Here is a 12,850-nt window from a genome sequence, read left to right as displayed (position 1 = left end):
AGTTAATTAATAAGAAAGATGAAAGCAGAGAGCATCCAAATTGTTTTGAAGGTTCTTTTTCATGTATTACCTGAGAGGTGACATCCATGATGTGTAAGTACTGCCATATGGTCACAGATCGGGGCTCCTGTTGTGTGAGGCAGTTTTTGGGTGGTAGCATCTTATGTGGAGCTCAAGACTTGGTCAACGTAGAATGTAGCATTCAGAAGTCCTTTGTCTAGTTCAGCACCCTGAGCACTGTCTTTAAAAAGTCATTCAGGTTTGCATTTTCTCAAAACCAGTGGCTCTTTAAATATTTCATGTGAAATAGAAAAACTTTGATGGGAGAGACTGAGAACGTCTTACCTTAAAATACCTTATAACACAGCGACTTTACGTTTTCTTGAATGAGAAAAGCAGCACAGGAAGTACCAGGACTGAACTGTGAGTGCCTCAGGGCATATTTATACGGCTCACTGCCGTGTTCTTTCCTTTGAATGAGACAGTTGAAGAGAACCACATGGCCATTTTAACATGACCCTTTGTGAAGGACAGTAAACACGGCAAAGTATGGTGAAATTAAAAATTCACAGAATTCACAGAATTGTTAGGGTTGGAAGGGACCTCTGGAGATCATCCAGTCCAACCCAACACGGCAAAGTATGGTGAAATTAAAAATGTGAAACCGACTTTAGTTTTTCCTGTGACTTCTTTATTCAGGATTCTAGCTTTTGTCAAACCAGTTGAATCCAACATAAGTTGAGTAGACTCTTCACTTGGATGCATTTTGTATGATTCAAAATGCCTAGCTTAGATTTACAGGTGCCATCGTGGAGTTCAAAAGTACTCATTTTAGAAGTATTTTGGTCCTTTTTATGAACAGTAGGACCATGAGAAAGTACATAAAGTATAAGCTTTTGTCTCTATACAAAAATCACCCTTCTCCAAGCTTAGGTCAATGTAACCACTGAGTCAGCCAGTCAGCCAGTTCTTTGGATTTGAACTTTGTGTCTTCTTCATCTCTGAGTGAAAATGAGCATGTGAAAAAAATCTGAATTTTGGGGCTTTTTGTTTCTCTTGATTTCATTCTTTGTACCATCAGTATTAGTAAAATATTAAGTTATATTTGAATGCAAAATGAAAGCAACAATAATAGAAGTGTAGAAAACGTGATTCACTGGCTTTCTGTAAATAAGAGGTCTTCAGTCAAGATGTTCCAACCTCTGCTAGCATGTGAAGGAGAAGTGTGACAGCTCTTGCGACACTGTCTTTCATCTACAACATAGCTGTCACAATTAATTCTCACACCAGTTCCTTGATCTCACTCAGAAAGACAGCATTCATTTTGCTAAATGCTGAAGTAGGTTTTTGTGTGTGGCAAGACAACACAGGATACATTTTAATCACCTGAATATTCAAAATAAGTTATTACTCACTATCATGCTGAGCTGTCATATCAGATTTAACATGTTCAGATGAAAAGGTAATACATTAGTCACCTTTCATACTACAAACACCTATTATTTCTAGTTGGTAAATGATAAACACTGAACCATATTCTGCCAGCTCCGCTTAGCATAAACACAGAAGCTAACGCTGCTGAGATCTGATGTCCTGCCCTTCTTGCATGCTTTCTAGAAATGATTACTTTCTTCCTTTCATTTCATTTGCAATTTTCTTAAGAAAATTGCAAATGATACATAACATTTACAAGAAACAGTGTTTGACATAAGCTAATGAATCAGCAAAATAAACCTGCATAGTTCTGCCAATGCTATTAAAAGTCTGAATTTGATGTTCACCCCACCACTCCAGTTCTGCTTCCAGGAGTTCCCTAAATTTTCAGCAGTACTGAACTGCTGCAGTTTTACTATACATGGACTGGATTTAGACTGCTTAAAAGTGAAATGAAGTTCAGCAAATCTGCTCATTCACATAGAGAATTACTGATCAGCAGTGTATTCTTTCATGTTTTCCAAGGAATTTCTACTCAATGGTTTAAAGATTTTTAGTGTGAACCAGGGTTTTGTCACAAATTTCCCTCATTGGCTTAACCTACGTAGGCTGCTCTCTCTGCTATTAGAGAGACCTGTCATCTATTTAACAAACCAGGTGAGCATGACAGATATACCAAATAAACAGTGGTCCTTCCCCTCCAGAACTGAGAGCTGTGCATTAAACAGCCTGTCAAGAAATGCGTCACTGAGTTCTGGTGTGCTTCTGTTTTACAAGGGGAAATAACTGTCTACAACTCCATTTTTGAAGCTGCAGTCTAACAACACTCACATTTTTCTTCAGGTCAGAGCCAGCGATATCTGTAATTTTAGCAACAGCAGCTGGAAGAATGGAATCTCTTTACGGATTAATCACACTGGCTGAGTGATATACTGTTTCCTGAAATTTATTTTATTCTTCAGAACTTTTCTTAGTGATAAACTTGCCCAGAGAACATTTTATTTTTAAAAGAAAGCAGAAAAAATATCTTTTTAAGTAGATGTAGTAAATCAGTCCAATTAGTTCCTCCTTGCTAAAATACATTAGCAAAGTCAGGTGATACTGATCAAAAATCTTTTAAACAAAGGAAATTCAGAGTTATTGCAAGGAATTTTGGTACAGAAGTTACACAAGTCTGTTCAAAAGCGTACAGGTACTTGGAAAGCAGTAAAGCAGTCCTCAGCTATAAATGCAGTTCTCAGCATGGACATTGCTAATCTCAGCAATACTACGGTAATTTTTTCAATTATTACTTTCAAAAAATGAAGAAAGTTCAAATTTAACAATTGGAAGTGATGTTAAAGTAGAAAAGTTTGAGAAGTCTCCGTCATTTGACACCAACATTTGTGTAATTAGATATTAGGATTGAAGGGAGATTTTCTGTGTGAAACTTAACTTTATCTTCAGAATTAACATAACAATTTTTTTTGTGCAGGGAAAACCAGCAGTTTACGTTGCTTAGCACTAGAAAAACATGAAAGCATCTTTTTTATGACATTGTTTTGCATCTGTTACTGAGCCATGTTTTTTAAAGTTCTGAAAATGAAAATGAGACCTGCTAGAGCTTGTTGAATCCAGTGGGGTTCAAGAGCGAGGCGAGTGCTCCTTCGTGGTCCACTGGAGCCCAATTTGATGGAATTAAAGACCCTGGGGGGTCCTCCTCTCTCGCTCCCATCAATGGGAGGCTGTCAGTAGCATGTCCCAGGTGCAATCAGTAGTGAGGCTGAGCACGTATTCCCAGTAGACACACGGGCATATACTGTACACATGGGACAACCACTTAGGGAGAGCAGCTCTTTTACCAGCACCCAGGTAAACGCAAGCAGAGGTCATGTAAATATGAACAACACTGATGGCATAGTTCTTCCCTTCTGGCTGATCAGGACGGACATTTCCTAGCGGAATCCATGCATACCCTGATTGTCATGACCCACAGGCACACTCGCCTGTGCGTCACTCAATATGGACTTCAAGTCAGTATAATACCCTCTGCCCCCCTTACGCAGTGACTGGCTCAAACCTTGGCTCTCTCCAAATGCGGATCTCCTACCTACTTCAGCCAGTCCAGCTTGAAGTATTCTAATGGTTGCACACACACTCCCCCCCACACACTATGGGTCTCCCCAGGGACGGATCTGACACACTGGTTGCTGGCACCCAGGCCCTCAGTTGCCTCAGACATGCGATCTCTCTTTCTGCAGTGGCTGGCACCCATCCTGTGCTACTTGCCATCTAGTCCAGCATGATGTTTGCTAGCATTTGCACGCATGCAGGCTCTGAATAAGGACTGCACTTACACGGAAGATGGTTAGAGATAGAATTTAATAAGCATATGCGATAGACTCAATTAGACAAGTGTTTACATGCAGCCGTTTCCTTTCATCTCCGTTCTTCTCCGTTTACCTACGCTTCTTCCTCCCTGATCCACATTTGTCCCATCTCCTAAACATCCTGTAAGTTTTCCACGTACCCACAGTGCCCTTAAAACATGCCATAATGTTTTATGCAGTCCAAAATTTCTCTCTGCTCAATTGCAAAATGATCTGCCCTGTGCCAGCTATCCTTTTAGGCAGTAATCACCTTTACTCTGCAGGGCTTTCTGGAAAGGGAGTTTTTTCATTGACGCTTCTTGGTAGGTTTCCCATCAGAAACTGTGGCTTTGATGGTCTTAGGAGCAGCAGATTCTGTGGCTTCTGTTCTTCTCTGATTAGGTTACTTTGGTTCCACCATCGATTGTTGTCCTTTTGATCATCGCCAGGTCTTTGTGTTTAATTTAATTAGCTTTTATTCAGATAACCTAAAACCAGTAAAACTTGTAATAAAATCTATCTGGTTTAGCTTCTTTTCTTGGAATTTCTTACCCTAAGGACTTTCTTTGAATGGTACGCTCCCTGTAGCGTAATTCAGAAAGGAGAACATGATGTACTGCTTTATCAGTGTCATTTCTTACCCACTTTATATTTCTTACACTTTCTCAGTGTTTCTGCCTAGTTTTGTCCCTAATTCAAGATAAACTATTCCAGCTACTTCTAAACTTCCAAGAAAATCACAGAACAATGTTGGTGAAGTTGTAGTATAAAGTTCCAGGTGTGCTATAACAAACACAAAGAGAAATTTAAGGCATGATTTCATGACTGTACTAATTGGCCATAAATCCGTGCTTCCTGACTCATTAGGTTTTAGGCAGACTAGACAGATAACTGAATGATTAATTTTCACACAGATCTGTTCTCTGCACCCAGTTAAACACTCCCCTTCTGTACCAACAGCAGCAATATTGACTTTGTGCTTTTTACTTTATTAAAGTGGGAAGGATGATAAAACTTTTCTAAAATCTACATGTGGATTCAAATTATCTTGAAATTTGATATGTACTTAGGGGTGAAGAACAAGGTTTGGAAGTTCAAAAAGGCATTTGAGCAGGAATTTCTTGCTCAAAAATGCAGGTCCCTTGAGTTTACACGTTTGTTTGGGGTTTTTTTAATATGGGGGAGAAGAAAGGTATATATAAAGTTGCCTATTTTTCCCCTTTTCTTTGTCCATTCTTGAGATCCCGATTATTGTTTTGACCTTCTTGAAACTGACTTCATTCACTCAGAATCTGTCCAATCCACTATGCAAAACTGCCTGTCGTAAAAGGAAATAATATGTAACAAAAGTTCTAGATATACAGTGGACTTGTCCAAATAGTGTGTAATTAGGAGGAAAATGACAAAGACCTTCATGTAAACTACGTCACATGTATTGGGTAATAGTATTATTTAGTGTGATGTGCCATAGCCATTGAACTTGAACTAATAGTTGTGCTGTAAATTAAATCCTATATTTGGTAGCTTTTAGTGCTTGAGTTCCCATGCTTGTATCTCTTGTGATTGCTGTGGATGGGGTGAAAACAGTATGTAAAGTGATCCCTGATAATATTAAGTAAATAGAGAAAACGAGTTGATAAAAAGCGAATACTTTCATAAGACTGCCGTGCACCTTAACTTTTAATTGCCTTTTTTACAGAGGTTTCAGTATAGTTCAATTTGACATTTGGAAAAGGCACAAGATGCTTCTAGGCAACCTTACGTCCTGATTGCTGAAGTTTGGGGAAAATTAATGTTTATTGGATGTGCCACAAATGGTTGTTTATTCTGTGTGAGCATCTTGTGCCTCTAGGCACTATGCCTGTATGAATGGAGGCTATTGCAATGTGTTCTTAAAGCAGGTTAAATGAGTCAGAGGTTTTTATTGTTAATTTTTGCCACTGTATGAGAAAAAAATTCTATTCACTGAATGCTTTGTGTCAAATTGTTGTCCGATTGCTGTGTGAAATGCTTATTTGTTTTCCAGGTAGCTATAGTGAAGGTTGATTTGCTTTGCTGAATTACCATTCACTTAAAATGAATTATGAAACAAATGAAAGAAAACCCTAGAAACCTCACTATTTTGTAGACTGCCAGGGATGTATCTATGTATACAGCCTTTATCCTGCATGAGGACACCTCTGTCTCTCTGTCAAAGACGGTGCAGAGTCATGATTTACATTTTGAAGTTTCCAGAGGCTACTAAATATTGCCCTTTCAATTGGGGCAGGGGAGGTCAGTTTGATTGCTTGCTTTTGACTGATATTATAGGTAATGACACTGCTGTCAACTCTGTGTGTGCTGTTATTAGTAATATATATTGAATGTTTAACAAGGTGCTTGCAAATTATAATTATTTAACAGAATTGATGGCAGATATTTTAACTAAATTTGCATTTAGTTTCATGTATAATCATGATCTGTAACTCTTATGAGAATATAACAGTTGAATACTTCTGTACAGTGTTTCAAGATTAATGCTGCCCTCAATCTTAAGTCTTCTTCATTCTACCCTTGTTTACAGTAATTAAATGTATTAAAGCTATTTTTATTTCTCTTTTTTAAACCCTTTGCACTTAGCAATGTAGCAAGAAAGCATCAGCTTCATTGCTGTGGATCCTGAAATCATCTGGAATAATTGCAAACCGTCCTTGGCCACGGATCACTCTTACATTGACAACCACTGCTATAATATTAACGATGGCTGTATTCAACATGGTAAGGAGAAAAAGGGGTAATTCTTCTTGGTTTTTTGTTCTTTTAAGATCTTTTTTTTTTTTTGTTCAGTATTGGTTCAGATGTCAAATTTATGGCCCATGGCTACACCAGGAACCTGCGTTGCCAGACACAGAACTGCAAAGCAGAGCACCAGAAAACATACTGTATAATGGAGACCTCTACAAACAGGATGCTCAGCAAGAGCTCAGATCTTGGCTAAGTTAATTAAAGAAAAATTTAATTTGTAAGGGATAGAAGATAGTCAAATCCCAGGTGTGAATTGTTCAAATCCCTTGCTCATCTATGCATTGCTTGGAAAAACAGTGTGTTGCTCAAAGAATGAAGTATCTCCTCACAGGATGTATGGAAGACTTTGTGTGAAACAAGCTAAGCTTTATTCAGATTTGTGACACTCCTGTGCTCATCACAAAATGATTATAATGTATACATTATTGCAATTCATGTGGTTGATTTTGTTTTTTGAAAAAGGAAAAAAATTCCAAGTTACATCAAAACATCAAAAGTACTGAACTACAAGATAGGGCTTACCTCTACTTTAGGCATTTCAACCTGTGCTTCTATTTTCTCTTCTAATAGGGAAAATCCATGTAATCCTATTATTCTTTTGTGAGTATAGCAAATACAGAGTGGAACTGTCATTAGTGTGCTTAAAGCCTGAATCTTAATGTCCTCATTTATTCTGAAGGATGTGTTGTCTAATGGGATGAGCAGGATATGGGAACAAAAAACTTCCTTTTTTTTCCCTATGGGTTGAGCTTGATTTATTTATTCGTAAACCTGTGAAAGTGTTCCAGCTCAGTTCAGTATCTGCAAAATGGTAGCTGTAATATTTGTTTAGGAAATGTTTTCCTTGCAACATTAATGCAGTCCCATTTCAAGTGAGTGAGATTTGCAATTCAGTGCTTTTGAAGTTGCAACTCTAGTGCTTCCTTGAGTTGGCGGTACTTTTGTTACTTGAAGTTCATAAAGGACTTAAAGATTGATAATACCTACACTGTTTTATTTTGTTTTCCCATAATGTTTCAGGGGACCCTTAGTCAATCATTTGTTGCAGTAAGCACTAAACTTGTCAGAATGATGTAATGATGTAATGTGGGCTTTTAAATGTGAACATCTGAAATTTCTGGTAGAACCTTCTCTCCTTTTTTTTCTATTAAATGATCCTAGTCTTGTTTTTGTCGGTTTCCTTTTCAGGAAAGTAGATATTTCCCTTTCTTTCTCCTGCTTTTTTTGAGGAGATGAGATAGACCCAAAACCAATTCCATGCTCAAGAATTTAATATTCATCTAATTGAATTTGGTGTTTAAGGCTGGTAGAGGAAAAACTCAAAGAGGCAGTGGCTGGAAAATGAGAAAATAAGCTCACTTTTTGGCAGTGAAGGCAGTTAGCAGTGGGAACAAATTATTCTGAGAAGTTGTTGATTCTCCATTACTTCTTGTCCTCTTCTGAAGACTATATGCCTTTATGAACGATAACCTTTAGCCAAGCAAAAGTTATTTGGCATGCTACAGGATGAAACCCCAAGACGGAGTATCTTGTAAAATGTAGGTCAGATTGAACCTTCTCTTATTTTGAGCTCTGTAAATGTATACCATGAAATGAAATAACTTATTTGGGTCTAAAGTATACTTATGGTTCATGCAACCATATGGTTATTTATTAAGTTAAAAAGTAAAAAGAAGATATGGTCAGCAACTGTTTTGCCTTAGACTGGTGTTCTACTATTGTGTTCAGCCCGCTTCAAATTTGGCCTTCAACTAGTAAAAGATATTTTAGCAAAAAGGGAGTTGTTCAGTATATTATTTGTAGGAAAAAAAAATAATTTTATTGGTTCAAGTCCATTTTTGTGTGGACTGAATGTTACAGTAAAACTTAATAGGCTGTATTTCAAAGTCTTTGTACCTTATCAGTAATGACTGCAGTATTACAAATAATCATGTTCTGTGATATTCATGAGATGATAATTTTAAGTACAATTCCCACCTTGAAACTAAACCTTAATAGTTTGACTAGCAAAAAATGACTTTAAATGTGATTGTGAAATTTGCATTTCCTTAATATTAATAGCAAATTGTGGGAGAGACTCTGAAGTATCATTATTATATCTCCAAGCAACATGTACTTAATAGCAGAGTCCATTAACTGCATTTATTTCCATGAACTCTTTCAGTAGAAAAAGGCAAAATGTAGCCATTAAGATTTAATGGAGATAAAAAGCGTCTAACCATCCCACACCTAATAAATCATAATTAAGACCAAAATGTCAAATAAAACTCAGTCTTTATGGTCAAGGGACATTAGAAAAGAGTGGGGGTGCAATTTTATTTCAAATTAGCTGTTTCAGCAGACATCTGAATCTAGTCTTCACGTTTGAGAGGTATATAGTCAAGATCAGTGCAGGGAAGTTAAAAAACAGCTAATGTGACATAAGTATCAAATACTCCTTAGCTGAAGGGAGAGGATGACTAATGCTGCTTCCATTGAGCATTAGATCTGGTGCCTTATAGCGAGTAGGGCAACAGTCAATGGCTGAGGAAGTCTGTTTTTGTGAAGCTGACCTGCATTAAACAGAACATGAGAAAGTACGTTGCAGGGAACAATGCAGATGTCTCAGAGAGACAGTAGGACTGCATGACTGTAAAGGCCCAACTCTTAGAATCTAAATGAATGACTGTATTTGATACATCAGATGTTTGTGCCTCACCATCCTCTGGGATTCATGTGATCACAGTGATAGTGGCGTGATGAAAGAGCCCTGCTAGAGCTCTGTGTTCCAGTGACTTCTGCATCAAATGCATGAAAGGTCCTTGCCACAGCAAGAGGATCTCAGGGCTTTACTGTCCCAGGAAGGAGCCCTGACCACCAGCTTCCAGAGTCAGGGTGTTACTTGCCTTCCTGTCTTCCATCCAGTGAATTTTGAACAGATGGACTATTTCCTTTGAAAGAACATGTCTTTAGAAATGTGAAGACTGAGAGAGGTTTGAGTATTTCTGCTCCATTGTTTACTGTACATCTGTGATCATAAGCTGCCTTAAATTATGCAAGTATTGGCCCCATATTGTTCTCCCTCTAGTCATGGCTGATATCCCGTGCTTTAATAATGACAAATAATTAAGCAAACATGTTTCCATTCTCATAGTAGAAAGATGGTTTATTTAATATACTTTCCTTTTAGTGTAGCTAACTGTTAATACAGCTGCTGACTTTGTTCAGTGCTGTATTTTTAATAGGCAAGCTCTTTGGCAGATATGCTCTAATTATGTGTCCCAACAGTGCCTAGCACATTGAAGACCCTATTTTGGAGGGTGCCTAATGCATTTCTTTTAAGAAGAATAAACAGGCACTGCCTAGAATGTGACCTGGCCTAGGAGTTAGAAGGAGAAAGGGGAATGCACAGTTGCAGTCATGCCATTTAACTGGGACATGCAGGGCTCCATCACAAATCCATCCCAGATTATAGGTAGAATTTAAGAAACTTACTAAAATCAGTATCAGTCTAGGTACACTGGACTAGCAGAGATGCACTAGCAGATGAGATCGCAAGCACTTTGCACGAATTGCCCTGAGATAATGTTTTCAGCAGTTCTGATGTGTTTCAAATGAGCGGGGAGGGAACGAGAGTCATGCTGTCACATGATCCTTTGCTCCACGGTCCATCAGATATGAACCTACATAAGTGAGCATCCCTCTGTATCTGCCAAATACCATGATGGCATCTGAGTCTGTAAAAGCCCAGCAGGCTCCTCGCCTCTCTTACCTGATGCTACTGGGAGCTTTGAACAAGGCAGTTGCTTCCCACGGCATATTGCCTCTACAGGGGCTTGAATACAGGGGGACACATAGATAGTTATGCATTTTCACTTGGCACACAAACTTTTATAAAAAATGAAATGAAATTATTGACCAACTTGAATTTGGTAAGTTTCACTGTGAACAAGAGACACCACAGGACACCAAATAACGCAGATACATGAGCACTTTAAAGCTAAGAAGTCTTGTACAAACCCAGAGACAAATTGCTCAAAAAATCCTATTCAATACAGTGCAGTACTCTCCAGATCATCATCCTTTTCCAACTTACCAATGTCTCAGCATCACCTCTTGTTTATTCAAAAAGTGCTTAATAGCCTAGGTAGGTACTCAGCGTCCCAGGGTCTCTTTAAACTTCTGCTTATGAGCTTACGAAGATGAGGAATGATACCAGAATTTGGGATTCTCCAGGTTTTTCTTGGGGCATTCATGTGGGTATTTGGGCATAAATTCCTGATTCAGCTGCCAGACCAACTGGCATTTTTCAAAGGAAGTGGTGATAGGCATTTTGAGAAGAAAGTTCTCCTGAGCCACATGGATATTTGGAGAGTTGGTGGAAAAAATAAAAACAAAGAAAAGGTATCCTGAATGTTTGCCTTAGAGGCTCAAAACAAAGAGCAATGCTGAACAAAAGCATCATTTTCTTTGCTAAGAAAAACGCAAATCCTCTAGTTCAACCTATATACGAGACTTGCACGCTTCTGCTATACTTGAAAGTATACTCTTCTCACTCTACCTTTTGCTGAACAAAAGAGTAGGCCAAAAACATGAGCAACTGTTTACAACAGCACTATAAAAACTGTAGACCATTGTGTCTTGAGGAGATTGCATAGCTCTTCTGGAACAGCAGTAAATTAATTTCAAGTATAGTTCTGTGTTCATATGAGGCAAGGAGTCAGTGGGGAGAGAGAGGGATGGTGGCAATGAAGGTTTCTATACTTTTCTTTATAGTCCTCACATATCCATTTCCAGTGTAATTTTGTATAATATGGAAGAGAAAACAGTGATAAGCTGTAAGCTGAGTTGTGGTGCATTTATTGGTAGCGTGCCAGACCTTTGTTTTTACTGTTTATGTATTTCCATTGATTAAGCACAGCTCTGCTCTGGAACTGCTGATCCTGGAGCACCTGCTTCCTAAACACCTTACCTCTGGGCTGCAGGGTTTCTCACTGGTGAGCGAAAGCACACTTGGTAGTGTTCTGAGGGTAGCCTGTGCCTTCTTTTTGCACAGCAAATGATAGTAGCATTTGTCTTTACAGATGGCTACTGCAAGACTTCTTGCTACCACGGGTTGATGACCACAGTTGAACTATCTGTGGCACTTGAATTGATTAATTTTGCCGTTTACTCTGTGATTCAGTAGTTCAATGGAGGGGTATTTCCCAGCTCTCTCCCTCCTGCCCACCTGTCACAGGCTCAATGCATTCACATAGTAACTATTTGAATTTTACTCATTTTGTTGTTTATTCCATAATTGTTTAATCCTGTGTGCATTTGATTAGTGCACTTGATATTAAATTCTGACACCTTTCCTTCTTCTTAGTAGGATGCTATTTTATGCACATTAACGTGGAAATCAGCAAGCCCACTTGCTTAGTAGGGTGAGATACAACCCATTTGACTTGACAGCATTTACAGGCTATCCACCATGTTCCTTGTGAGGCCTTGGTTCTGGTGCCTTGTGGATTGTACAGAAGGGCTGAAAGTACCTTGGTGAGAAGGCTGGCTTTGTTTTCAGCAAGATCTAAACTAGTGTTTTATGTAGTCTTGTGCAGATTCTAGGTCAGGTAACAAGAGAGATGCACTAGCTTGCTTATCCCATGTTGTGGGGGAGGGTCTGTCACCACATGGTGACATAGCATGAAAGAAAGAAATAGCAGCACAGCAGGTATTTTCATCATATGAGGCAAAAAACTCACAACTGAAGATTGCAGATTATATGAACACAAGAGAAGAGAAAGCTGTTAGAATATATGAAGTTAAAATGAGAATTTAATGGTAGTGTGCTCAGATGTTCCCTGGCAAACATTTGTATTCATTAAAAATATTGCTTTCATTTGAGTCATTTGAGTAGGTGTGACTGCTTAGTAGGACTGAGCTGTCTCTTACAAAAAAATACTATGTTGAAGAACAATATATAGCTCTAAAGCGTGATAGCAGATGTAGATAACTGATGAGAGACAAGAAAGACAAGTACAAACACATCATTCAGAAATAAGTGTTGTTTGGCTCATGGGAGATGACAACATTTCCATATCGTCTTTTTTTTCCTTTTTATGTTTATTTATGTATTCACAGATATGTCGCATTTCACGTAGCATTCTATATATACAGATAACTTTTATAGGTCAAAACTGCCCTGTAAAAACCTCAAAACCAAAATTAAAATGCTTTAATAGAAATGGATGTATGTATATATACACACATATATGTGTATATATATAATGTAATTGTGTTTAAGTTCTTCATGGTATATAATC

General features: G+C 38.2%; 1 protein-coding gene across 1 annotated transcript in view; it reads left to right on the top strand.

The window, feature by feature from the left end:
• ADCY2 (adenylate cyclase 2 (brain)) overlaps positions 1-12,850 on the top strand; it is a 209,993-nt gene that overhangs the window by 164,488 nt on the left and 32,655 nt on the right. The window contains exon 16 of the mRNA XM_009883800.1: positions 6,402-6,539. Coding sequence (XP_009882102.1) covers positions 6,402-6,539 — 138 coding nt within the window. The remainder of the gene's footprint in view (positions 1-6,401; positions 6,540-12,850) is intronic.

The sequence above is a fragment of the Charadrius vociferus genome, unplaced genomic scaffold (assembly GCF_000708025.1).
Source record: "Charadrius vociferus isolate BGI_N301 unplaced genomic scaffold, ASM70802v2 scaffold103, whole genome shotgun sequence".
Classification (NCBI taxonomy): Eukaryota; Metazoa; Chordata; class Aves; order Charadriiformes; family Charadriidae; genus Charadrius; species Charadrius vociferus.
This window is presented reverse-complemented; position numbering and strand designations above follow the sequence as displayed.